Raw genomic sequence first — 27,860 nt, 5'->3', positions numbered from 1 at the left:
GAAGAAGGCCCAGGCAAAAATGCTAACAACCATCATATGAGTTTTCTTGAAGCACTGGGCATAGAGCAAATCCAGATTCCAGTTCTTTGTTCTTTGTTCTTTGTTCTATGTTCTAACAGCCTTTGACATTGTTCCAGAGCAGGTGCAGTTTTAGTCACTTTGGCATACGACGTGGAGGGTTCAGATTATGATCTCTTCGGACTCTTCCCATGGGTATAGTATAAAAAGAACATATTTTAATGATCATGGTAAGATTTATAAATGTTTTTCAACTATTGAACTGTTTCTTGTACATTCGATGGAGTAGAAGTGGATTGTATCACCACAATGTATAAAGTTTGAACCATAAAAGATGAGGCATTTGTCTCTTTGTTTGTTGAGAGCCAAAAAAAAAAAAAAGTGGTTTTTCATTTGAGATTTTGTCTATGCCATGTTTATTTAGGATTAATTTTCATTTTGCGGTTTTTTAAGGGATGAAGAGCACCGTAGATGTTGAAGTTGAAGGAGATTATGAGTCGTCTACACAAACATAGAGTTTTAATAAATTTATTATAAGATTTTTATAAATTTTTATCTGTATCATAACATTCTAAGTTTTTGAATGTATATAATTATGCGATCGACTAATTTAATGTCCAATGTATATTTATACAATCATCCCCATAGAGATTATTCTATAATTTATCTTCTTTCATATAACCTGGAGATGATCTCTCTCTTTCTCTCTCTATATATATATATAATTTAAAGCACGCCACCCGTACACATATATGAAAATTTTATCAAAATTGTTATATAAGTTATAAATTATCAAAATAAATATTAAAAAATAATAAAAAATTAATAAATTATAAAATAGAAATAATAATTTTTTAAAAAAAATAGTAGTGATTAAAGTGATATAAAATTTGCCATAATTTTTTAAAAGTTATTAACTTATTATGTGAGTTATAAATTAAAAATATATAATTTCTTAAAGGATAAATTAAAAGAATTATCATGAAGCGAATATTATTTTTAACAGCTAATAGAAGTTAAGGTGATAAAATTCATAGGGTTTGAACAAAATTAAATTGTTTTAAAAAATAAAATAATGCAATAATAACCGTGTTATAAAATTGTAAATCTGACTATATAAATGCATTTTAGAAGATTATTGTCTTTTACTACATAGCAATTTTAACAAAATTACTATATAAAAATAATCATAATTTTTTTAAAAAAAAATACTTTCCTTCTCAGAAAAATATATTATGATAATTTTTAAAATTTATAAGATGTTTTAATATTTCATTACCCGTATACACCGGTGATTAATGCAATGCCTGGAACAATGACTCAAATTTAACTTGCATTTATATCGGTTTGGTAATAATGGAATGCCTGGAACAACGAGTCAAATGACTTGAAATTAAAAGGACGAAAAGGAGCGTCACTGCATCGTTTAGTTTTCTTTCTAATTGATTTTATTGATAGTGAATGTTTTAGGCATAATGAATTCAGGCAGGCAGATCATTCCCTCTCTCTGTACGGTGTTCCTCAAAACTAACCAAAGAAATAAATGGATGCGTGCGTAAGACAGTGAAACAATATGTTAGAATGGAGATATATACAATTAGGCAGCAGCCTTAACCTATACTACGAAGACTCCTTTGTTTGTTTTTCATCCGTCAATGAAGAAAATGTACGCTTGATCGATTCCTTTAACCTTTTGATCTTTGACTTCATCTCCGCACTTTTGATGAAGTGTGTATCGGCATTGGAAATCATAACATCGGAATCATGCTTCACTGCATCCACGGTGCGATAGTAGTTGTTTTCGAGTCTCCTCTTTATCACTTCAAGAGAAAGTGGAACAGGGTATCTGCGAACAACAAGACAGTGGGGATTATAAAACTGCGTTTAAATATCCAAAGCTTTTTTACAAAATAAGACTGAAAATTTGAATACATAATCGCTGATGTAAGAATGGTGAATTTTCGTTAACTTAGCTTTTCAAATTAATAAAATAACAAGAGCAATAAAGGATACTGAATTAGATGCTCATCACTTCAATTTGCAGTCATGTGGACCCTTTTATCATATTCTTCCAACTTATCATGTCATACAAAATATTGATTACTAAGCTCATGGGAAAAAGATCTCACGCCTTATATTCATAATCCTAAACTTGTAGACCCTACAGTCCCAACTATTTGAGATCAAATATATAGATCTTACTAGACCATTGAAATTTATAGAGAGGCTACATCATAATAATTTTAAGATCATTTGAAATGCATTTTAATTACATTAAATCAGTTTTCTTTAATTTTCTTCTAACCTTCATTATTCTTTAAGCATAAGCAGCATATGACGATTGAAAGACGCTAGAATCTTCTTTATAACTTAATAGTTCAATCACTCAATGATGATGTCCCTCATCATTATCTCCTTGTTGGATAAACTATCCAAAATAGCTAAAATTCTTACATAGATTACTTGCTAATCCATCTCGATTGTTCACAAACCTTTTTATTGTTGAACTACATCTCTATATCAATTTTAGCTTTAATTATAGTAACTAAAAAATTCTCTCAACAATGGAAATAATTTTATTTATGCTTTCATTCTATTAATTGAAGGGGAGTCTTGGGGCAATGGTAAAGTTGTTGCCGTGATCTCAAAATCACGGGTTCAAGTCGTAGAACCAACATCTTACAAAATGCAAAGGATGTGTACAATGGACCCAATGTAATCCGACCCTTCCTTGGGATCCTAGGTAGGAGCTTCGTGCACCAGGCTATCATTTTTCATCTATCAATTGTTGTCTTCAAATAACATTAACCAAGGACATTTATTTTGACTAGGACATTTATTACTTGCAAACAGATGATTATACTGACACGAGTTACAAGCCACTAAAAATGATATCGTAAGATTTCAAGTCATTTGAATTCAATCTAAATCAGTTACAGTGAACCATGATTGGGGCTTTCCTAAACCATGGATCATAAAACAAAAATCAACTTTACAAATCATATTATTAGCCTAATTACAACAAAAAAGAAATATCACAATATGCTTAGTCGAGATCAAGAGAATCCTTATCCAATCTGCTAATGGGTCTATGTTAACTATGTGCCTGGCACAATCCATATCGTATTATGATCGAACAGTAATAAAGAAAGTTACATGAGTATTTTATTACTCATGGCTATGAACTGAATCGACCAGACTGCAAGCTTAAGAATGGCAGGTTTGTCTGATTTCAACTATAAATTTCATTGTATAATCACAAGCAAGCAAAAACAGAATCTTAGACAGAAATATCATACCTGTTCAAGAAATTTGATTTCTGAGCCACCTGATTCATCTTTTGAACACCATGATAATCCTAATTTAGAAACACATAGATCAATATAAAATGCTCAGAAGAAAAATGCCAATTACTACCTAAAAGTTACATCTAAAAACATGGTTGACCTGATTTCTTATTGATGTCTGTTCTATCTTGGCAATATAATATAAAAGTGCATTTCTGGTTTCATTACTAATAGAAGGATGCTCCCAATGAGTATTGACATCGTGAAGTTCCCAAGGACTATGTAAATGCTGTCCAGAAGAATCATCCTTGTACTGTACTACATATTTTTCCCAAGGGCTATCTGGAAACTCAGAGTCTTTAGGTTTTACAGCTAAGATCCGACCACTCCACCAACTTCCACCCGATCCATCAGCATCCTTCCACCATACCTGGCACTTGTCTCTGTGGGTCCAATTCCTTTCAATGGAAGCATCATAGCGTAATCTTTCCACGAGAAAGTCAGGATCATTGAGTTCAGGCAATGTGACTCGGAAAGTTTTCTTGAACCCACAAGACGAAGGATCCGTGAATTCAAGGGTTAGTTTGCAGCAGCTATCACCAGATCCAGGAAGTGTAGAGTATTCAAGTTCTTGTACTTTGCAAAACTCGACAGCCTTTAAGCCTTTGATTGATTTCCATGGACCTACTTCAGTTGTAGCAGTGCTTTCAATGTATTCACGATGGCCCTGAGAACAGTTGACATTGAACAAGTTCAACATCACAAGCACATTATTTGTAACAATGAAATGCCATCAGATAAAAAAACAAAATTACCTGTATCAAATAGGCCACTTCATCACCTTTTTGAGGAATATATCTATAGCACTCCTCATGCTCTAATAATAAAAGCCATGAAAGCTTCCGCAACGATTGGTGGCTTTTCTTATCCATACATCTGAAATCAGTTGTATTGTAGTTCTCCCTTCTGTTTCTTACAGATCTTAAACCAACAGGCATTTTTGATGTTGATTTCCAATCATCAACTAAAAATTGATTACATGAACTAGATGCAGACTTTCCTCTGCTTGTGGAAGCTCCTAAAGAACTAAAAAAATTATTGTCAAAGTTATTCATGCTACAGCTTAGATCATGGTTAGGAGCCCTTCCACCAGTGGGTTTTTTTCTGTGAGAATCTCTAATCTTACCACTCAACAGCAACGTTGCTTCATCATGATCAACAGAATCTGAAGTAGTTTCTTGCTTAACTTGGACATCAGTTATGCAACTTTCCTTTCCCTTGGATGGCTTCGTCCTCTTATAAACAGCATCATACATTTTCGGATAAGACTTTAAGTCCAAGCAATCATGGGAAACAGACAAACTGGCATTTGTGGTTGTCCATCCTTCTGAATTTTCTGATATATTATTAGATTTTCCAGGTTCTAAACTCTTTCTGTTGGTTCCTTCATCCTCATCAGCTGCCAAATCCAAATCTTGGTCAGTTGGAGTTGGACTGTCTGAGACAAGCTCATCCTCTGCACTTCTCAAACTGTTCAGTACTGAAGATTTTAACTTCAAGGATGAACTATTAAACTCTTGTACTGATCCTCGTGTTTTGAACCACATATTTGGGTGAGTGGTCTTCATAGTTTCATCTACCTGAGGGTCCACATCAAAACTACACTTGCTGCCAAAATAATTGACAGTTTTATTTGGAACCAGTTCATATACTTCAGATGATTCATTTAGAACCTTGCATTCATGGTTAACAGGATTTAAGTTCTCTGCTTCAACAGATTCATTTCTAATGTCAACACACTTATGTGGAAGCACCACCTGTTCTGACTCTTGAATATAAATTGATGATTGCTGAACCAAAGACATACTTTCAAGAGAAAGCAGATGTGGGGTGGCATCCACTCCTTTGTTTCCTGCTGCATATCTGTCATTGCTTTTCTCATTAGTTGGTTTCCAAGAAATCGAGGTCCGACACTCGTCCCCAGATATAATTCCAATAGTGTTGTCTCCAGCTGTGTTAGGGTCATCTACACTTGTATTTGCAGCAGCCCATGTAACCATGTCACCAACTCTTGGGCGTTTTGAAGAGCGCTGCTTAACTTCTCCCCATTTAATCATACTGGTCTGGTGATCCACCAAGAAATGATGGCGGGAGGGAATCTCATTCTGCGAGCTGACTGATTCAGCTATCTCACTTTCAGGTATACGATGGCTATTGACAACAGAATTACTTGTGGGCAAGGATATAGACAAATTATCCTGTTTGGGCCACTCAGATATCACAGTTCCAGAGACAACATGGCATGGCAGCTTAAGGACCAACCTCCTCTTGCTTACTGGACTATACTGTTTATTGATGACTTCAGAAGGTATTGCAGCGGCTTCATACTCATCTTTGATGCTCTCCTTCTTCACCCCACTAAGCAGATTAAATTTCAGTGATCTTTCAGACTCGAAACTTTGGGTCTTTGAATCTGGGAACATTGATTCACTTTCAGAGAAATTACTGTCTGGTTCATGATCTTCATCTGTAGAAACACTTGTTAATTTAGAGAAGAAAGTAAGAGCATTTTTCTTAGCAATTCTCTGTGGCCTTGAAGGAGCTCAGTCGGACAAAAATAAAGAAATGAAATATTTAAAATAAGGAGCAAAATAGAAGAATGAATAAGTAACAAAGTGAATCTTACTTCGTATGAGTGCTTTTTCCTTTTAGATCTCTTAACGCCTACCTTTCCATCATTATCGCCTTCACTATTTCCGGCACTGCTTTCTGCTTCCCCACATGAACTGCTGCTCAAACTTTCTTGACCGGCTTGGCTGGAATATTCATCAGTTAAATTATATTCAGAATCAGCATCATCACTCTGCATGTCATTTTCTATTTCCCAATCTATAGCTTCCACAATCTCCGGTAAAGGCTCAACCCACTGCTCTAGATCCACAATTGGTAGTGCTTGAAAATCACCAATACTAGCATTGTAGGTTGGACCAACTGCAACTTTCAGTGAACCAGGGCGCCACTCAATACCAAGAATACCTAAACGACGTCTTTGATACATGCTCTGGTAAGGTTCAGGATATGGAATCATACCTGACAGAAAAAAACACTAATTGTGAATTCACCATATAAAGGAGTCAAATATTTCAAATAAGTGGTGACAGCTCATTCAACATCCGTCTGCACAAATCTATACCCGAATCACAGAGAAGATCCTGAATATTCCTTCTGTGTGGCGTAAGTTGGGTCTCCTGCATTAATTTTTTTTAAAAAAAACGTAAACATTCAAAACAAATACTATAATGTACAGGAGCAGGCAGGAAACTTGGTAGTGAAACAAAGTTATGTATCTACCAGAATGCTCTCAACTCATATCAAAAATAAACCTTCTGTTAAATGAGATCAATGAAGACTAGGGTGAAATTTGATTATATCACCATGGTCAAAAATCACAATACAGCCATACAGGAGGTAAACCTTTTTGACCTTTTTAATCCCTAATTTGCTCGAGTTGAATCAAAATCTATTTGTTTCTTAAGTTTGTTCATGAATAGTGGTTGAACTCCTTGTGAGTCATTATTTCATTAATCTTTCTGTAATATTAGTATATTTTGCATTGTTATTAATAGCCGATTGGTTGCAGATGATGAGATGAACATACAATTTTGGACTGCTAATGCTATGAAAGTGTATGTATTTGATCAAAAACAGAATACCATACCACTCTATGTTGGAGTGGAGGTCTCACACTCAACCCAAAATTGAATTGTGAATAAATGATGTTACCATAAAGATAAAGCAATGGCTGTTATTGTTCATATCTTGTTATTTATCCTTATTGCTGCATCTTTACTTAGCTCTTTCAATCTGACATTCCCATTATTTTTTGCCTTTCAATCCTCCCAAAGCATGTGCTAGGATAAGTTGCTGGGTACTTATATTTGTTGTTGGTGCTTTCAGACTTTTCAACTTAAGGAGCTTCTGTTTAGTTTATCTACATTATATTCTGCATTTAGAACTTGATGGACCTTTAACTTACTATTCAGTACGTACTTAGAAAATGTCCATTATGTTTTTATTATAAAGGTTCAAATAAAATTGTCTTTTATCATTTCTCTTGTTGTGTTCCAGATTAGTGGATAAAATGGAGAAATTGAATAGTTGGTATATATTATATTAGTGTTGTTGCTACTTATTCCAATGACCAACACAACGAATGTTGATGGGATTGTTGCGCCATTGAGTGAACTTAATCCAACAAAGGGGAAGGGTCGACTTTGAATGTGGCACACATCCTTTTCCCATTTTTTGCAGTGAGAGGATAATTAAATCGACAATATAGTGTTTTTCTTTGTAAAAACGTGATTGTTTCCTTGCTAATTAGAAGAGACATCCAACGAAAAAAAAAGTTCTCTTTTTGGAGCACAATTTGAAATCTCGTGTCATGTCAGACAACACAATCAAAACATATTATTCTCAATTACCAAAACCTAATATTAATTAGCATACCTTCCTATATGACATGTCCAAGTTGATAAGTATCACGTTGAAGTAATTTTAGTTGGTTTCTTAAAAAATTTAATTCCTATTCAATTGTTATAATCTTGTTACGGAAGACTATAGAATAAAAGTAAATTCATATCAACAAATACTGAAATACAAATGAACTCTAATACTTGGATTTTTCATCTCAACCCTTCATCCCATGTCTGATATTAGCGCTCAAAACACTAACACTCCAAATGGACACTTGAGTTCACGTGTAAAAAAAAAAAAAAAGAATAGTCATGTCAAAGACTTACATCTACACCCGTGACAAAGACTTATACTTGAGATCAAGTAACATGGCGAATGAGTTAAAAAAATATTTTTCATTCAACTATCTAATTAATATAGGTCATTAAAATAGAAAATCTCATCGAAAGAGTAAAACCCATTTGAATTGATCTCGATATGATGTATAAATGTCGAAGCATGTCAAGTATCTATACAATATAATGCAGTAAAATTTTAATCCAATAACCATCTAAAATAAATCAACTAAGAAAAGGGTATTTAAGAAGTAAAATTTAAATTCGTCTTTGTGCGCTACAATTCATGTGGTTCGACCCTGCTCTGGGCCCACATGGGAGCTTCACACCGGGCTGCCTGTTTTTATATTTCCTATCTCATGAAATTGTCAACTAGGCACAATATCCTAGCATTATTTTGAGTAAGTAGTTATGGAGGTTGGATTCCACTATATCCATTACTAGATACAAAAAAAAGTTTGAGTAATGAATATCAAGTCTCTAGTCTACAAAAATTGTGGAGGCTATATCCAAAGAGAATATTTGAAGTAATTAGCATATTTAAAGTAGATACTTTTGGGTTCATAGGGCCAAGGTCAATAGTTCCTCACAAATCCGCACACACAGTGGGTGGCCTTAAAAGTTGTGGTATGATGATGAAAAAAAAATCAGCAGATCATGAGATTGGTATTGCTTCAGTTACCTGTGCTACCAATAAATTTCCACACCTGGTCATATTTGGCATCCTTTTGCGACTCGCCCTGACCAGTTGCAATGATAAATATTTGACCAACTTCATCTGAGAGAATAACTGAAATTCCATCTCTAGTTTAGCACAGAAATGAAAAAATTACAATTTTAGCATCAAGGAAAAAAATCAACAAATCAAAAGACCATATTCTTGAAATAATAAAAGAGAAATTCATGCACAAGAGCAAAAACAAATGCAGCTGAATTCCAAAGAAATAGAAGTTAACGAGATACAAAGGCAACAGTCCAAATTTTAATCATAGAAAATGATAAATTTCAACAAATACAACAAAAAGGAACATAAACGGACTAATACCAAACATATCATATGCACCAGCATACCAACTAAAGCATATTTAGCTTTGTCCTGGAAAAGAAGATGAAGCTCATAGTAGCACCTTGCCTAGAGTCAAACCTCAGAGCTGGACTTTAGCTTGTTGCTCCTGCTTTCTTAATAAGTTCAAGATGGAAGCATTACATCCCTTATGTATTGCACTTCTCCTAGTGATAACTTGGGATCCCCATATTATATCAATTATCTAAGTTCGTTTTCAGGACATGACTTTCTTTATAACCAGTCTTTTGTCATAACAAGCTGTAATGGAAGAAGATAAATTCAATAGTTTTTCATAGTTGGCAGTTGGAACCAAGACCCGAATGGCCTATACCTATCTGTATTGGGTGGTATACAATCCTGTACTATTTGGAAGACACCCCAACAAAGAATCTAAATAAGTTGGTCCTATCAATCAACTGTCCATAATAGATTAAAAAAACAATCATTATAAGACTTCAACAACGACTAAAAAACACCATTATGATAAAAAATAACAAATCAAGTTTTTAATGATGTGTGAAGCAATGACGAAGAAAAACATTAGTACATTTTGTAGATGCTACAACAATTTGGATATTTCAAAGTAATACACATGTCATTTGACTCTATAAACAATGGTTTACAATATTCATTTTGATCACAAATCGGAAGCATACTGCTGGCCCATAATACACATGATAAGAGTTGTCACAAATCAATTGTGCACTCGTACAAGCAATGCTGAACGAGGAAGAAGAAGAAAAAAAGAAGACAAAAATTAAAGAGAAACAGAGGAAGAAGCAAAGGAAGGAGATGACACTGCCTACCATTGGGGCTGCGCCTCCCTCAATCATTGCTGATTGAAAATACAGGTAAGGCTGATGGACAATGAACATGGGTTGGGTTAATGAGTTACTGGTGCATAGGGCTTGAGGTAAGCAAGTGGAGCAGGGTTGTTGAGGTAAGTCTAATTGTTCATCCATCCATTTCTCTTTTACTCACCCAATATCACTCAAAACGTACCCATATATTGTGAATATATATGACAAGTTTGATTTCGGGTGGCATGGCTAAGACAAGTACATTTGACCATGCCATTTTGGTTTCAATAAACTGGAGGAATGGCAAGTTTCAACCTGCCGACATGAGCCAAAGGATATTAGGGGTTTGGGCTTTAGGTGTTAGGAGTTTAGGATATTTAAACATTGCAATTAACTAACAAGTACTCTTAAAGATACAACAATATTGGGTGAAATTGCTAAGGGACTAACATATTAAATAAGGTATTAAAAGGGAACTGCCGCGGTACAGCAAAATCAAAACTGTGAAGATCATAAAGTTAACTAGCACTGATCAGCTCAAACCATTTATTACAGGGAACTGCATCAGTAAATAAAATCAACTCGAAGCCCTAAAATCAAAAGCGTAAAGATCCAACTAGCATTAATCAACTCAAACCTATATAACTTACGGTGAGAATTTCCCATCAACCAACTTGAAACGGCCAGTTTCATATATCCGCACAGGCATGCCCTCCCATATCTAGTAGCATGAATTGGTAAAAGTGTAAGTTGGGATAATAGAAGAAATTACACTAAATTGTGAATATATACATGTGTATATATACATATAAAACACCAACAACATCAAACACCTACATCCCAGATGATCAGTTTTCCATCATAGCCAGCACTCATAGCTATCCGTGGATCAAAAGGGTGCACATCCAAAACAAATGTCTGTAATCAAAAGTCAAAAAGAATTAAGAGCTAAATACTGAGATCTTAACAAGAAAAGATCATCATAATGTCAAAAGGAATTTTCTATGCAAAATTAAAAGTGATGATTATATACGTTAGACATGACATGCTTCTCAAACATAATCTGAGTAAAAAATAAATTCATTCACATGGAGCATACAAAAATTATCAAAAGAAATAATAATAATAATAATATTTGACGATTAATATATTTTTCTATTTAGTAAACAAATCACAAAGAACCACAATAGCAAACAAGTCTAAATGAACCAGAGTATATCATGGAGTTTGCTGAAAAGGTATTCAATAAGAAATTTGTATGGTTCATATTGATCTTGTGGTCATGTTGATGAAATGAGAAGTAACTGAAAGGTATCATGATGTAGCATGTGGATGTTTTAAGTTTTAACACTAGGGGTAATGTCACAAGAAACATTTAAGGAAATTGAAGGGCTGTTGAAAGACTTATTTTATGGTCTTTTGAGTCTTTTGGTGACTGGAAATCTCTGGAGAGCAGGCGCTCATGGTCCTTTTGTGAGTGTGATACCTTCAATACGAATCTAACAGGGTGCTCTCAACCTTTGCATTAAGGGTTGATTCTCCCACCTCTGTATTCAGAAATTTGTTAAATCTTTCTTTATTCAAGGATGCTAGAGGATGAGATTCATTCTATTCATGTCGTTTTATTAGACTCTAGGATGGAAACTTATTAAGCTCAAGATGGCCAAAAACCACAATCAAGATTCAAGGGAAGGAACTCCTTATCAGACCTTTTGATTCCTAGATTGCTTAGAGTTGAATCAAAAGTCATTGGCTTCTTAAATCACCTGCACACCTTTACGAGAGTGACTGTGGATGACATCTGACGTAGGCAATCTGACACGGCCAAATCCCAATTTTTTATTTCCATCTCTCATCTGCATGCAACAACTTTTCCCTCTTTCATCTGCATGCCAACAAAAGTTATTGGCATAACCGGGAGCTTAAAAAAAACTAGTGTTTCGTTGGTTCTGAGTGTCGCCCACCGCTACCGCCTAGAAAATCATAATTTCAGATGAGAAAATTGTGAAACAAAGAGCTCATTCACAAATACTCAAGCATTATGCAGATAGCACATCAATCAATCACTGGTGAATGTGCATTATCTACCAGTGCTACAACAGTCGACTCATATTGAGTGCAATGTACCACTGTACGTAGTGTCAAAGTGCAAGGGAAAAATCATAGGCAACTGCGCACAATTTTTATAACAAATGTGAATAAATGAATTCATTGTGTTATGTTTACTTACTGCTCTACCTTGTTGCTTATCCTTTTGTTGCATTCTTACTCAGCTCTTCCTCTGACACTGTTGTTGATGTTCCAACCATACTCGAGACGAGTGATAGGATGAGTCACTAAGTGCTCCAAGATGTGTTTTCTGCTTAAGTGTTCAGACTTTTCCGATTTATGAAACTCTCATTTGTTTATACTGTTATGCATTTAATTTTTACGGCTATGTTAGTTATCTCCTCTTTATGTTATTTTGTGCTTAAAAAGCAATTCCATGGTCAATTTTATTACAATGGCTCCTTTATCCTTGTTGTGTATTAGAGAAATTTTATATGTGGCAAGCATTATTTACTGCTTTTGCAGCTCTTGTAATGATCAGCAAGGTGGATGCAGATGGAGTTGTTACACAACCAATTGAATCCATTTCTTGCCAATGGAAAGGATCAATTTGGGGTGTGACGCTAGGTCACCCTATAAGACATGAGAGGCACTGAGCACTTCCAGCTCCCAATATACAAAGTTGTGTTAGGTGGTCACTCAAAAGCAATTCATCATGTTAGGTTGAACTGGATAGTTGGAACAAATATGACTTTATTATGGTACATCCAATGTGTATGTAAATCATAAATAAAGAAAAGAAATGATGCTAACACGATATGCTATCATGAGAAACTACGATAAAAGATAAAAGAAACGGACAATCACTTAGAAAATTAGGAGAAAGACATGATTACAGAGTAAACAATAAAATTCATAATCATATATCATATTTAAAATGGATTAAAGATTGATTAAATGGAGAAAATACTATACTTCATACATACAGATTCCTCATGGCCAATCAATGAATGGAGTAAGCTACCATCTGAAGCATTCCAGACACATATTCTACAATCTGAAAATTGAAACAATTCGTTTTCAGAAACAAAAACAGAACAAGAAGAATATATGTGATTACTAATTGCAAGAACAAGAAGGCATAGTGTGAATTAGGATCCAAGTTAAGATGGTCTGTGGAATTAAAATACATTTTCAGCATGAAACAAGGGCCTAAAAGGTTACTGAAAAATCAGCAATGCATATTTCAATATAACAACAAAAAATGCAAGTTGTATATCAGGTTGGCTAAGGTCATCTACTCCTCCTTTGGTTGCTTGAATTTCCTTTGATTTTCAGTGCAATTAGGCATATATAACTATAAAATCTGCGCAGGGTGCCCTTAACATCCATTTGAATATAAAGCAATTAATTGCAAAAACCAGAAAAATGTTTGAACTTCTTATATCTCTTCCATGTGATACTTTTAGTTCACTGACTGTAGACACATGGACAATAAGTTGTTAAGGCAACATCAAGGCAAGTATTAAAAAAATGGTAAAATTGAGGATGCAATTTCTAATCTTTACATGGATATCCTATAATAAATAGCATCAAACCCCCTTCCCAAATGTTCTTATACTCTATTTACTGAATTGGATATTTACAAGATCCATATATTTATGGAGAAATTTTATCAAGTGAAAACAATTGTTTGGGTTTGTGATTTTTTGTATTAGCTGGGAGGGAAAAAAATTATACTGTTAAACAAACTAGCACACCATATATTGGACACTGACATGATATTCAATAACCAAATATCCAGGTGGGACTAAACGTGGCCCCAGTCAACTCTAAATCCTATATTTGCCCCTAAATATTAAGCTTTTTTCTATGACATCAAATCAACTTGAGACAGAGAAGAGTTTGGAAATTAAGATAGAGATAAAGGAGAATAAAGACATTAGATCTATCATCATTTTGTATACTATCTTTCTTTTGTTTTTGAGAATTTAACTTTTTCTTTTAATCTGTATGTATATTTTGTATACTATCTTTCTTTTGTTTTTGAGATCCTAACTTTTTGGGGGGGAATCTGGAAAGCAGATCATATTAGGAATTCTTTCTGCTGTCATTGTCCAGTGTCCAATGCTTAGGATCCTTGACAGATAGCAAACATGACCTTTTTTTCAGAAATTCGAATACTCTGAATTACTCTTAGGGAAAATATCCTATTTTGAGTTGAAAGATATAACAAGAAAGCCACTGCTCAATTTCAAACAAACAAAATATCCTTTTTTCAGATGAAAACAATCATTACACTATATTATATGTATATCAATAAAACTCTTACATAATACCTAATAACTAACACAAATGTGGTACTAATCTCAAAACTATTAATTTGCACCAGAATCTGTCTCGGCTCACAGTTTCTTCCTAACAGACTATAGTCACATTACTATATTTAAATGACAAGAGTTATCATACCAAAAAATACCAACACTCATCTGCTATGCATAGCATGCAAGCCTATGTTACATGGATTTGATTAGTAGCTGACATTAGTATGAATGTAGGTGTCTGACAGAACTGCTTTCAAAACATTTTTACACGCAATACATGGAGATGCAATACAGACATGGAAGAGGGATGAATAATGTAAGTATCAAAAGTACAAATTGCAAATGATGGAATGTCCAATGCATGCAAGAATAAGAAATGCCATAATAAAAACATCATAATGGAATACGATGCTAACCTATGACTAATGGGGCACATGAGGTCAATAATTGTCTGATAAGTGATAGCCCATGCAAAACCTATTAGCATGGTGGCCCATTCAAAACCTACTAGCATTCATCGTAACTATTTATATCCAAAAGGTTATCACAAAAATATTTAATCACTTAAGAAATAAGAATAAAGATGCACACCCATGATAGCAGCAAGCACATATCTATTATCCAAGCTCCAAACAATCATATTAACACCACGAGGAGTTGGCTGACATCTTAGACGAGGACCACCACGAGGTTGGGGAGGCATAGGTGGCATAGGGACTCTAAGATGATAAGCACGAGTCCAGCGCCCAACTTTTCCCTACCAAAGTACAGAGAAAACACTTCAGAAAAATGAAATGAAACAACAATAAGAAATCAAATAAAAGATTTGCAACAAAGGAACAAACTTGTAAGAAGGTGCAATCCTTAACTTTAATCATGAATAAGTACTAACATCTGTCAGGTTAACAATACAACTAGTGCAGTATTCCAAGCAGTAACAACAGTATAGTCCAAAAAATAAAAATACACAATGATACAATATCCCATATTGGTAGAAGTGGTATTTGTCTTTTACCAGACCAATGGAAACTAACATGTGTACCAATGTAGGTTAACAATGACAAAAACATAAATTCATAACCATTAAGTAAATCATCATCTTCCCTTGTTCTTACAGCCTGCAGGTATTTAGGGTTTAGGGTTTGTGGTTAGAAGAAATAATTTCTGGAAGATCTTCTGTACACAACGTTAAGAGTCCATTTAAAACTAGGACAAAGATTAAATTCACAATCAGCAGTGAAATCTAAATTTGTTGACTTTTTTCAACTTAGACCAATTTGCTAAGAATTAAACTTAATGACCAAATTACTGGAGTGAAATTTCCAGACTTCTAAATTGCAGTTTTCCCTTGAGCACTATTTTGATGCCCTCAAAGAAATTTGCAAAATTTTGTTCATCATACTAATGAAACGTTGATTTGATGTTAATTCTACAGGAAAATTTGTTTTATTCATAATTCAGGGAGATAACTATTTCAACTCAATTATGGGTCCTATTATTTCTACCAAACTAGAAAGAAAAATTAGTAAATTCGAGAAGGATATATAAAATTGTAAATACTTTAATTCTATCTTCATAACATAAAATGTAAGTATAAATTTCATCTTTGACCTAATCATGAAAAAAAAACTTCAATATACGATAGTAAGATTAGAATGCAAACTCACAATGTTTCTTTTGCATTGCTTACATGACTTGTTTCATACAAAGCTTTTTATCAATCACATTTGTTCTAAATTCATTTACTAAAATTTGACAAAATCACATTAGAAGAATTTTGGTTATAATTAGCATCCATCTACCCAAATGTTATTACAATTGAAACCAAGTTTTACCTAACTAACGATATAATGATTATACAAGTGCAAATAATGTAAGAAACAGATAATACAAAACTTTGATGAACCTTATACTTCAAGTGGAAAACTTAGTATGAGTAGAAACAGAGATTCAAAATAAAGTTTCAATGAAATAGACAAGAAGGCATTGAGGAAAGTAGTTTTGCATGGCTCAAAACATCATTGAGGATCATTTTCCTTGAATGAACCAAACAAGTTCGTAACAGCATAAAGAAAAAGTTCAAGGATTAAAAATGGCTATGAAAGATTTCCTCACATGAGATCGTCGGGATCTTGGAATCCAAATAATTGCACTGCCATCACGTGAGCAGGTAACAAGGTTGTCTTGAGTGAACCTAAAAATTATTTAAGATGAAATCCCAATTAATATGTATACTCTGAATCAACTAAAAAAACAGCTTTGTTTGATGCCAAGGCTCAGAATCCACTATGTAATATTCCAAAAGGATAAAAATGCAATTGATAATACCAAAAAAACAACATAAACTAACCAGGAATTTTTAAATTTAGGTAGATTATCTTCTTTCAGAGTATCACCAAGGGAAGATCTAGACCCCACAGCACAACCACTTGATAAAAGAAAAGTCATAATCAAAACGGCAAACAATAAAATTGAACTCTGACCAAAAGGGGAAAAAAAAAGGAGCTTTAACCAGCTCACCTAAATTGTACATAATTGACATCATTCTCGTGACCACACAAAAGATCCATCTCCTGGTTTGATTGCTCAGGGTCATCCAAATTGCTCTTATAAGCATTCCATACCTTCAAAACAACATGCATGTAAGAACTTGTTGCATTACAATTTAAAAGCATTTATTGCAAGAAAATTAAGAAAACCCTAAAATATGAACAAAAGATAAGATACCCGGGCATATGTGTCAGAGCTACCAGTAACAAATACAGTCCCATTAGCATTGAATGCACAACAAAGGATCTGATGTGTTTGTTGACCAGCACTAGGAGAGGGATCAGTGACCTTTCCTGGCATTTAACTCATCACTCTGACTTAGTTTTTAAATTAACAAGAAATATGGAATAAATTTTCATGAAAAGCAAATAAAACAAACCAGCTAAAGTGTCTAAAGGCTTTGGGATGTAAATGTGTGGCTTTGCATTTGATTGCCTGGCATCCCATATACGACATGTTCCATCATCAGAGGATCTGACAAGAAAAGGATCCTCACAAACAACATAAAGAAGGCACAATAAAATTAACATTATTTAGCATGCTAGATGTAATCAAATCTGATTTTTCACCTATCAAGACCAGTGAAACTGATCAAAATGGAAAACCTGCAAAGCTTGACCTCATTTTCTAATCTTTGAATCAAACATGTTATATGTTATTCCTTCACCATCTAATTGAACAAGTTAGGCCAGTTGAATACTAGAGCTGGTGTTTAGGCCAATTAAGTAGTCATTCCATGCCAAAGACATACATAGCTCCAGCACTTTCCTTATAATCTGCTTTTATATAAATAGTACTTTAAACAAGCCAACCAAAGAGGTTTGCCTAGTTCATCTACAAATAACAAAACCACGAACTGGTTATTTAGGATTGGCTATGTGAATTTTATTCCATAGAATATGAACTCAATTTAATGTTATATAGAAAAATAACATCTAATCTTCCAAATCATAATTAATTATGTTATGTAGCTTTTTGTTTGCTCTCTCTCTCTACCACTCGACATCCTCGACTAATATATTCAAATAAACAAACTATAACTTAGCAGTAATAATTGAACCTATCAATGACTTATTAAGATATTTTCAATTATCATCAAAGAATGGTTTTCAATTATTATCAAAGAATGGTTTCAATGCAGATTAGTACTGGCCAGTGTAGCACGGACACTCCTAAAAATATTTTTTTGGAAGTATCGGACACGGACACGACACGGACACGACACACAAATACGCGTGTCGGACACGGCAAAAACCGTGTCGTTGACTTTTTACAAGTTTGACCAGTTAGACACGGCTAGGACACGGATGGGACACATTTGGGCACAATTGCAAAAAAAATAAAAATTTCGAGGGTAAAATTGAAAAATAATAAAATTACGAGGACTACTTATTCAAATGAAAAAAAAAAACCCTACAATTTCATACACTCGAAGAGGAACAAGATAACACCATAAAGAGCGGAAGATTTGGTATATGTTCACTATAATCTTCATCTTTTATCTATATATATATATATATATAATATTTTTTAATAATCGTCGTATCCTAGTAGTATCGTGTCTTACATTTTTAAAATTTTTCGTATCGTCGTATCCGTGTCGTATCCAATACGATACCCGTATCCGTATCCATGCAACATAGGTATGGCTAACATAGTCAAAAACATCTATCATTCTAATTGCCAACCAATCACAATATTTTGTCAACAAGGTAAATGTCAATGAGCCACTCGTGTCTGTGTCAACACACGGTTTTGATGGAACCTACCTTAAGGACATGTCTCGATTGAGATTATGTAGAAACAATCCGAAGAGGAAGATTTTCTTAATATTTCTCATCCTTTCATTCAATCTGATAGCACAGGGAGGAGATAAATCGCCAAAAAAATAGGGAAAGGTAAAAGAAGCACCAAAAAAACTGTGCTTGCCGAAACAGCAAGATCCTCTCCCCACATCCATCCAATTATTTTTGTCAATCATGGAGAGGAAACAAAAGTTACAAAACTAAAAAGAGATGACAGGGAAAGAGGAGATATATCAACTAAAGCACTAGCAGTGGCATAGAGAATTGACATCAGAGTCATGTGCCTAAACATCACAATTTGCCACTACAACTTCACAAACTTTAATATTTAACATTATCTACAGTTTGAGAAAGTTAAGGCAGAATATTACATTGACTCTTTTAAAGATAAGATTGACTCCATCTTCGGGTTGACAAGCAGTTAAGATCAGAAATTCTTTTAAATATCAGATCAACTCAATCAAAGTCTTTTTTTTCAAAAATTGTCACCGACTCTAGACAGTAACTGCATTGTTAACATTTCTCAATTGCTGTGTCAATATTGGGTCTTTGTCATCTTCGTCGCCTGGCTTATTAGTGCTTCAATTTTATTTGTGGTACTTTGAATTGGTTGTGTAACAAATCGGGCAAAGTTTAAATCTATGTTCCAGGTTGAGAATGTTAGTAAATAGTTACAAAGTGTAAGTATGTATAGGTTTACTTTTGCATGGAGGGTTTAGGCAATGGCTATTATACTGCCATCCAGTACATGTGAATGTATTTATCTCGTTTTTTTAATCTGAATAACACAATTCCATCTTGACATAAATGATAATAAGATAAATAGGAGAGGACCAAAAAAGAACATTCCCCAGTGCCAAAGAAACCAACAAAAACAACACAGTGAAACGAAATCATAATCTGAAAACACGAACGAGAGTAGCTGATAAACAGCAGCAGGTCTGGGATTAAAAGCGATGGCAGTTACAGCTCCAGTGTGCCCTTTCAGCACTGATATTGGATGCCCATCAGGTAGATGCCACTGCATTTGTAAGCCAGAACTCTCAAAACACAGAAGAATAATACAGACAAATCAGGTAAATACTTCTCCGAAAAAACAAAATGAAAAGGACTAACAACTCTAATGATAAAGTCATTTGCAGAAGATGCCACCACAGCATTATTTGAACTCACAGCCAGGTCAGTAATGTCACCCTATATATATGCAGACAAATTTATAACAGAAAAATATCGAGTGAATAGAAAGATAAATGAAATCCCATGTCCAAATATGAAGAACATCATTGCTGCATCGAAGACTCACTTCATGTCCACGGCAACTAGCTAGACAAAATGCAGTTTCCATTGACCAGATCTTCACAAGGCGATCATCTGACCCAGTTATTACATACCGCCCAGAACGATCAAATGTAGCTACAAATACAATTCCACAAACATTATGTTGCACCACCTAGTTTGAAACTTGTAAAGAGTTTTAAATCAAAAATGGAAACCAGAAGCCACCAAACATAGAGAGGATCAAAAAGACTGTTAGAATAAAGAACTAAAAAAATAAAAGCGGCATGTCAGGTTCATAAAAAAGAGTCCAAAACTAAAAGCTTCAATGTTAGTATAATAATGCAAGAAGTAAATTAGATAGGATGGGAAAAAAGAAATGGACCTCAACAATAAAGCATCTAATTTCACTGGGCTTAACCTTTGTCATGCAAGCAGTATTCATAATAAATAAACATAGAAAAAGTTCTATGGGTTCCAATGATAAGAAAAAAAATGTAAAAGTGATAAATAAAACTATGTATATATGCATATAAAAATCATATGAATCCCCACAAGTGTTCAAAAAATACTTCAAATAATATATTGAATATAAGGCCAATGTATATGAATCCCCTTACTTAGCACGGAATTATACTTTTAATAACTTGATCTTAGTTAACCCAGGTTGCAATGGAAACATTACCATTGCACAAAGGTTCATAAAAAATGAATAGGAATGATCAATCAAAATAAGGCCAATGTACTTGGAGGAAACAATAAAAAAAAATAGGAATATTAAGTTCCTATGAATTGGCATGACTCTCATCCTCAAAACTTTGACGTGAAAAGGTCAGCAAGTATGCATAAAGCTAATTCCCACAGGCTAACTGAATTGCCAAAATTTGGCATACTACCCTGGTGTTACTGGAAAAAAATACATTTGGGAAGAAAAAATGGTCAAAACAGTATGTCCTTGACTTAACAAATAAACCCAATATGAACATAAATTCCCCAACAACCAATTCTTAAATTAGTGGCACTGAGGCACACACTGCAGCCAACTCTATGCAAAAGGAAATTTTATTCTCTGACACCTTGCTCAATGGATGTATTAGGCTAGGAGTAACATAAAAGAAAAGTAATGCTGTATCTTTTAGGAGCTCATGGTCAGAATTCCTTCCAAAAGAAACACAAAAACCTAGAAACATAAAGGCCTGATTGGAAAACCCATCTCACAAATTGGAGGAACAACATTGACATGCAAATGTGCCACTTGTATAAGGAGAAGTCAAGTTACTTGCAAAGTATTTGAAATTGAAAAAGGACCTAATATGTTTATGCACAACCCAATAGAAAAGTTACTCAAAAGTCAAAACTAATACGTAAAACATAAATAACATCTTTAAAGGGCAGCCCGGTGCACGAAGCTCCTGCCATGCGGGGTCCCGGGGAAGGATCCATTGTACGCAGTCTTACCCTGCTTTTTGCAAGAGGCTGTTTCCAGGATTCGAACCCGTGACCTTTTGGTCACATGGCAACAAATAGCATCTTTATCAGTCTAAAATAATCATAAAATAAATTGAGAGTTTCAGTCAAATACCTAATCATGAGAAGGTAAATCAAACATACCACAATAGACAGCATTCTGATGTCCCCTTAACTTTTTTATGATCTCCATTTTTTGTACCAAATTTGATGGTTTAGCAATTGCATAACATGCAGCACGAATCGATGGAGCACGACAGTGTTTTGTGAAACCACCACCTATCTCTCTTAAATTTAATCCATGAACTTGGCCAGCATGCATATGTGGCCAATGCAAGTAACGTGGCAACTTATTGGAGCTTTTAATCTCTTTATCTCTGTCGGCTGCATGTAGAAAAGTGAGTTTCAGGGTGAGAGAACTTCAACATAAAAAATATATCAAAATTAAGTGGAGACAAGAAGAAAAAGACGAAATGTAAAGCAATCGATTTCCATTCTATGCATTAATTTTCACCCAAAATAATTTTGATGCATTAGCAAGAATTCAATAACAGATCAAATAGAATTCTACCTACTGAATTAGGAATATAGTGGTGGAAAAATTGTTTACATACAAGCAAGAAGAGAGAAGGAACCAGATCCCATAAGCGTAGGAAAAACAGCAGCACTTGAAACTCCTCCAATCATGGCAGGCAAAGGAGATGAATTAACTAATAATTGTTTCAAAAGCTTTAATATGTGATCCTTTTCAATATGAGGATACCTAAAAAGAACAAACAGTCAAGCTATGAAGAAAAAAATCAGAATATTTAGCTTGTCAGCAAAGAAAACATGAAAACTGCAAAACTATACTACCCTATATACCTCTGAGTCAACTTGATATAACAAAGAGGTAGTGACAAGCCATCATCATCTTCATCACCACTTGGTGCACCAGAACGTGAATACCAAGCATGGTACCTTCTAGGTAAAAGTTTGTGCTCTAAAAGTTCATTCCGCAGCTGCTCGTATGTCCTCTTACATGGCCCAGATGACAAAAAATGCATGATCAAAAAATAAACTTCCCTAATATCAATTTCTGGCGTCATTCTTTGGTCAACAGAGTTGAGCTTCTCAAACATTCTTCTTGAGAACTTCAAAGGTGCCACAGTGGTAGGAGTTTCATCTCCAGGAGGTTTGCATTTACTGGGAGCCATCTACAAAAACACACATGTGATTATCAAGCAATGAGATATTAAGAGGCGAACAGGCTAAAAAGTGAAACCTTATGCAAAAGAAAGCGTGAGCAATGTGCTAACATAACTATAGATCACAAGGAACTAATCTATGATAACCAAAGAATGTTTAGATGTTTCCATCACAAATTCCTTCTAAAGTATATAATAAATATATTGAAAAACCAAAGAATGTTACTATCTTTCATGTTCAAGCACCAATCAGCAATAAAAGAATAGACCAGTAGCCAACTTCAAGTGTTCTCAGTAATTACATCTTCAAGGATATGCAGCAGATGGAAGCAGCAAAGCAGGATGAAAAAAGAAGGGAAACTGTGCAATAATACCATGAAATCAAGATGGAAAATTGGCCACCAGAGAACCAAATAAAACTTTATTTCTAGGCAGCCAAAATACAACAAAAGGAATATGCATCATGGAAACACTGATAGATAAGAGGTTCACCAACGAGTACATCTTTCATTTCCCTGAATGAGATATTGGTAGTTGCTGCATGCTGAATGTGTAGCTAAACAGTCACATGGCTAACATACCTAACATTCTCCATGATATCATATTTGTTTTGGGGAACTAAATTAAGGCAATTACTGAAGGGTCTAGCTTTTTTGGCCTTTTAATTACAAGAAAAAAAAATGGATCCCGATTTTTAAATTCCAAATGATTTTTTTCTTTGAAGCTTCTAATATACGTTAACTCCGCCCATAACGAACCAGGCATGACCGGTCCTAAACCCGGATAAAGGAGGAGGATTGTGTTAGGTTGTCAACCAGTGTTCAACTATGACAAATGTTTAATTAATAAATCCATTAAACTATTGTGTTAATGCTAGGTTGTTCCCCGGAAGGAACAAGTTGCAAGGTCCGACTGTAACATCTCGGCAAGGACCACTACATCTCCAAAACTCGAATGTAGTGCAAAATATGCAAGAATTCACGTTGAAGGGTCCGACAGTAACATATCGACAAGGACAACTACATCTCTATGAGAATTTGGATGCAGTATTAAATAGGCAAGAGTTCTCACACCATAGGTCGGAAAAGAACAAATATTATAGGAAAACTAATAATCTAAGATTTTGAACATGGAACATAGGAATCCTCACTAATAAATCAATGGAGGCAGTAGATGAGATGATTAGGAGAAGAATTGATATTTTGTGTGTACAAGAGACAAAATGGGTAGGTGAGAAGGCAAAGATGATAGAGAAATCGAATATTAAGTTATGGTACACAAGAAAAAGTAAAACAAAAAATGGAGTAGGTATTGTTATAGATAGTTTGTTAAAAGATGGAGTTGTAGAAGTAGTTAGAAAAGAGGATAGAATTATAGTCCTTAAAATAATAGTGACAAAAAAAACTATGAACATAATTAGCATATATGCACCACAAGTAGGATTAGATGAAGCTACCAAATCAAGGTTTTGGAGCGACCTAGATGAAGTATTACAAAACATTCTACTAAATAAAATGATTTTAATAGGAGGTGATCTAAATGGGTATGTCGGAGTGAAAACTGAGGAATATGAAAGTACACAGAGGTTATGAGTTTGGAACGAGAAATGAAGAAGGGAAAACTATATTGGATTTTGCGATAGTACATGACCTTATACTAGATAAAATATTTTTTAAGAAAAGAGAACACTTGGTTACCTTCAAAAATGGGAATAATAAATTACAAATTGACTTTCTTTTGGTTGGGAAGAGGGATAGAAAAATTTGTAAAGATTGTAAGGTCATCTCAAGAGAAACCTTAGCTATCCAACATAAATTAGTAGTGTTCGATATACACCTCAAGTATAGTATCAATAAAAATAAAATATATACGACTCTTAGAATTAAGTGATGAAAGATAAAGGATAAAAAGTAAAATATATTTAATGAGAATGTAGGAATACAAGTATTAAGTGAAATATACGGTAACTCTAATATGATATGGGATAAGATGGTATCAAAATTGAAAATAGTAGCTAAGAGTATACTTGATGAGTTAAAGGGACATGCACCACCAAGTAAAGAATCTTGGTAGTGAAATGAGAAAGTACAAAAGAAAGTGAAGGAAAAATGAACAACTTATAAGGAATTATATATTTGTAAGAATGAGAAAAACTTAAAAGAAATATACAATAACTAAGAAAGGGGCTAAGAAAGTAATGAATGAAGCAAAAAATGGAACTTTTGAACTATTATATCAAAAATTGAATACAAAAGAAGGGAAAAGAGATATTTATAGAATAGCTAAAAGTGAGAGAAAGGAAAACAACAAATTTTATCCAAATAAAATATATTAAAGATGAATGCAATAGGGTACTAGTAAATGATAGAGAAATAAAAAAGCGGTGAAAGAGGTATTTTCATCAATTTTTTAATAAAGGCCTATGTGACCAACTTAACTTAGGCAATTTAAGTAGATCAAATGAATATAAAAATTAAAATTTTTATTGTAGAGTTCAAACTTCAGAAGTAGAATAAGTTTTAAATGAGATGCACAATAAAAAAGTCATTGGACTAGATGATATTCTGATACAGGTATGGAAGTGTCTAGGGAAACAAGATATTAAATGACTAACAAAATTATTTAATATGATATTGAAAACGAAAAAAATATCTAATAGGGTAATTACTCTAGTTCTCTTATATAAAAACAAGTGAGATATATAAAATTATGCAAACTATAAGGGTATTAAACTAATAAGTTATACTATAAAACTTTGGGACGAGTAATAAAAAAAATAAGGAGACCACGGTGATCGAAAATCAATTTTGTTCATGCTTAAAAGGTCAACAATAGAAGCTATACATCTTTTTAGCCAACTAATTAAAAAATATCATGAGCAAAAATAAGATCTACACATGGTATTTGAAAAAAATTATAATAGAATCTCAAGAGAAATTATATAGAGAATTCTAGAAAAGAGAGGTGTTAGCGTAATATATATTGAACTAATTAAGAATATGTATGAGTATGTAACTACCAGAGTGAAGACTTTAGGCGGAGTAACTAAAGCATTTCCAATAAAAATAAGTTATATTAAAGATCAGTTCTAAGTCTCTATCTTTTTACACTAATTATAAATGCACTCACTGCACACATTCAAGATACAGTACTGTGGTGCATGTTATTTACAAATGATATTGTTTTGATAGATGAAATATGTGAAGGAGTAAATACTGAATTAGAATCTTGACGAAAAATACTAGAAGGAAAAGATTTTAGACTTAGTAAAATAAATATAGAATATATGGAATCTAAGTTTAGCAATATTAAACGTAATGAAACAATTGTTAAGATAGGAGATGACGAGTTACAAACTAAAAGTTTTAAATATTTAAAATCATTTTTTCAAAATGATAAGAGGAATTGAGAGAGATGTCTGACGTAGAATACAAGCGAGATGGTTGAAATGGAGAAGAGCATCAGGTGTTTTATGTGATCATAAAGTACCTCTAAAACTGAAAGGAAAATTCTACAAAACTACAGTTAGACTTATTATGTTATATGGAGTTAAATGTTAGGCTATGACTCGAGCACATGAGCAAAAAATGAGAGTTGCAGAAATGAGGATGATAAGGTGGATGTGTGGGCATACAAGAATAAACAGAATAAGAGCATTAGAGAGAAAGTCAGAGTTGCATCTATTGAGGAAAAACTCCGCGAGACACGTTTAGGATGGTACAACATGTACTTAGACAACCAATAAATGCTACAGTTAGACGATGTAAAACTATGATAAACGCACACATCAAATGAGAAATACTAAAAAAAGACTTGGTTAGCAATAATAAAACAAAATAAAATCTATTTAAGTATAAATAATGATATGTAAAGGATAGAGCTCAATGGTATAAAAGATTCATATAGCCGACCCCACCTACTGGAATAAGGTTTGGTTATTGTTGTTGTTGTAAGCTTCTAATATACATTAATCAGCAATTAAGAATCTTAACTATTGAAAGAAAAAAAAATAGATGATGAAGAAGAAGACATCTCCAACCATCTTAAAAAATTAAGGAATAGCCTACACTTGTTCTGCAAAATATTAAGGATGAAGTATCACACAAAATAGAACCCTAAATAATCGTGTCCAAAGATTGAATAGCACGGAAATTTCATCAGCATCGAGAATATAATTAAAATAAACTAAAATTATACTATGATCGTACCTCGACCAGGGAATGCTCTTCTGAGGGTCCCCCTTAAAACCTACAAAATAACTAACGACGCCGCATTACTCCACAATGTGAAGCAGAAAAAAACCTAGCCTTGCAGCACAAGGCACACCGAGAACATAAAAGATTCGGAAGTATCCCTAAGGTTATTAGAGATCAGATTACGAAGAAGATCAGATGAGAGGAGGTGAAACCAACAGCAGCAACGGCCGCGAGCGATCTGGAGATGAGGTTGCTTAGGAAATGAATCGGAGGCCAGAGACGACGGCGAGGGAGGGCGGAAGTGAGCAGGGTTTTCGCCGGCACAGAGAAGCCGAAGACATCGGCGGCTGGCTAGGATACCTTCACCCCCTCACACTTTGACGGAAACGGAGCCTCCGTTCTGTCATTTTGTGTACAGGATCAAAAGACGTAACGGACGTTTATGTTGAACAAACGGGACTCCAAATGATTCTAATTAACTTGTAAACTTTATTATACGGGCAATTAATAATTCGGAAATTTACTAAAAGATATATTTAGATTTTTAAACTTTATAAAAAAAATTATTTAAACTCTATATTTTTCGACTATTTTCAAAAAATATATGTATATTTTAATATTTTTATTTATAATAATAATAATATCACTTTAAATCATTATATAATAATTATTTCACTCTAAGTTATACTAATTTAATCGTGTTTACAAGATAATGGTTCATATTAAATAGATATGAAAGTGCCAAATTATAAATAAATAAGTAGTATAAAAGGTTAAATAGTATAAAAATATATATACGAACTAAAGCATAATCAAAATATAAATTTTTATCGTCAAGAAAATAATTTATCCTGTATCGATCACTACTTTCTTTGTATTCTATAATTTGTCACAAATATATCTTAATAAAAACTTGATTATTATACGGGTATTTTTGAAAAAGAAAACTTTTGTTAATAATAATTAAGATAAAATTAAGGGGATAATAGAAAAATAAAGGAGGTAATAATTAAAAAGACATTTATTTA

At 33.7% G+C, this 27,860-nt stretch overlaps 1 protein-coding gene across 1 annotated transcript; it reads right to left on the bottom strand.

Annotated features, from left to right (window-relative positions):
- Positions 1 to 1,443: 1,443 nt before the first annotated feature.
- Positions 1,444 to 27,242, bottom strand: LOC122027598 (bromodomain and WD repeat-containing protein 1-like). The gene is made up of 23 exons (XM_042586621.1): positions 26,845 to 27,242; positions 22,314 to 22,645; positions 22,064 to 22,212; positions 21,594 to 21,833; positions 20,011 to 20,120; positions 19,824 to 19,901; positions 19,622 to 19,728; positions 17,282 to 17,376; positions 17,080 to 17,195; positions 16,873 to 16,976; positions 16,703 to 16,780; positions 16,468 to 16,546; positions 14,944 to 15,109; positions 13,015 to 13,085; positions 10,817 to 10,897; positions 10,630 to 10,700; positions 8,796 to 8,917; positions 6,499 to 6,567; positions 5,978 to 6,395; positions 4,121 to 5,897; positions 3,466 to 4,032; positions 3,318 to 3,376; positions 1,444 to 1,864 (listed from the first exon to the last, which is right to left on the bottom strand). The coding sequence occupies exons 2-23, from the start codon at positions 22,643 to 22,645 to the stop codon at positions 1,639 to 1,641; spliced, it is 5,115 nt and encodes a 1,704-aa protein (XP_042442555.1). The 5' UTR covers positions 26,845 to 27,242; the 3' UTR covers positions 1,444 to 1,638.
- Positions 27,243 to 27,860: the final 618 nt, after the last annotated feature.

The sequence above is a fragment of the Zingiber officinale genome, chromosome 1B (genome assembly GCF_018446385.1).
Source record: "Zingiber officinale cultivar Zhangliang chromosome 1B, Zo_v1.1, whole genome shotgun sequence".
NCBI lineage: Eukaryota > Viridiplantae > Streptophyta > Magnoliopsida > Zingiberales > Zingiberaceae > Zingiber > Zingiber officinale.
This window is presented reverse-complemented; position numbering and strand designations above follow the sequence as displayed.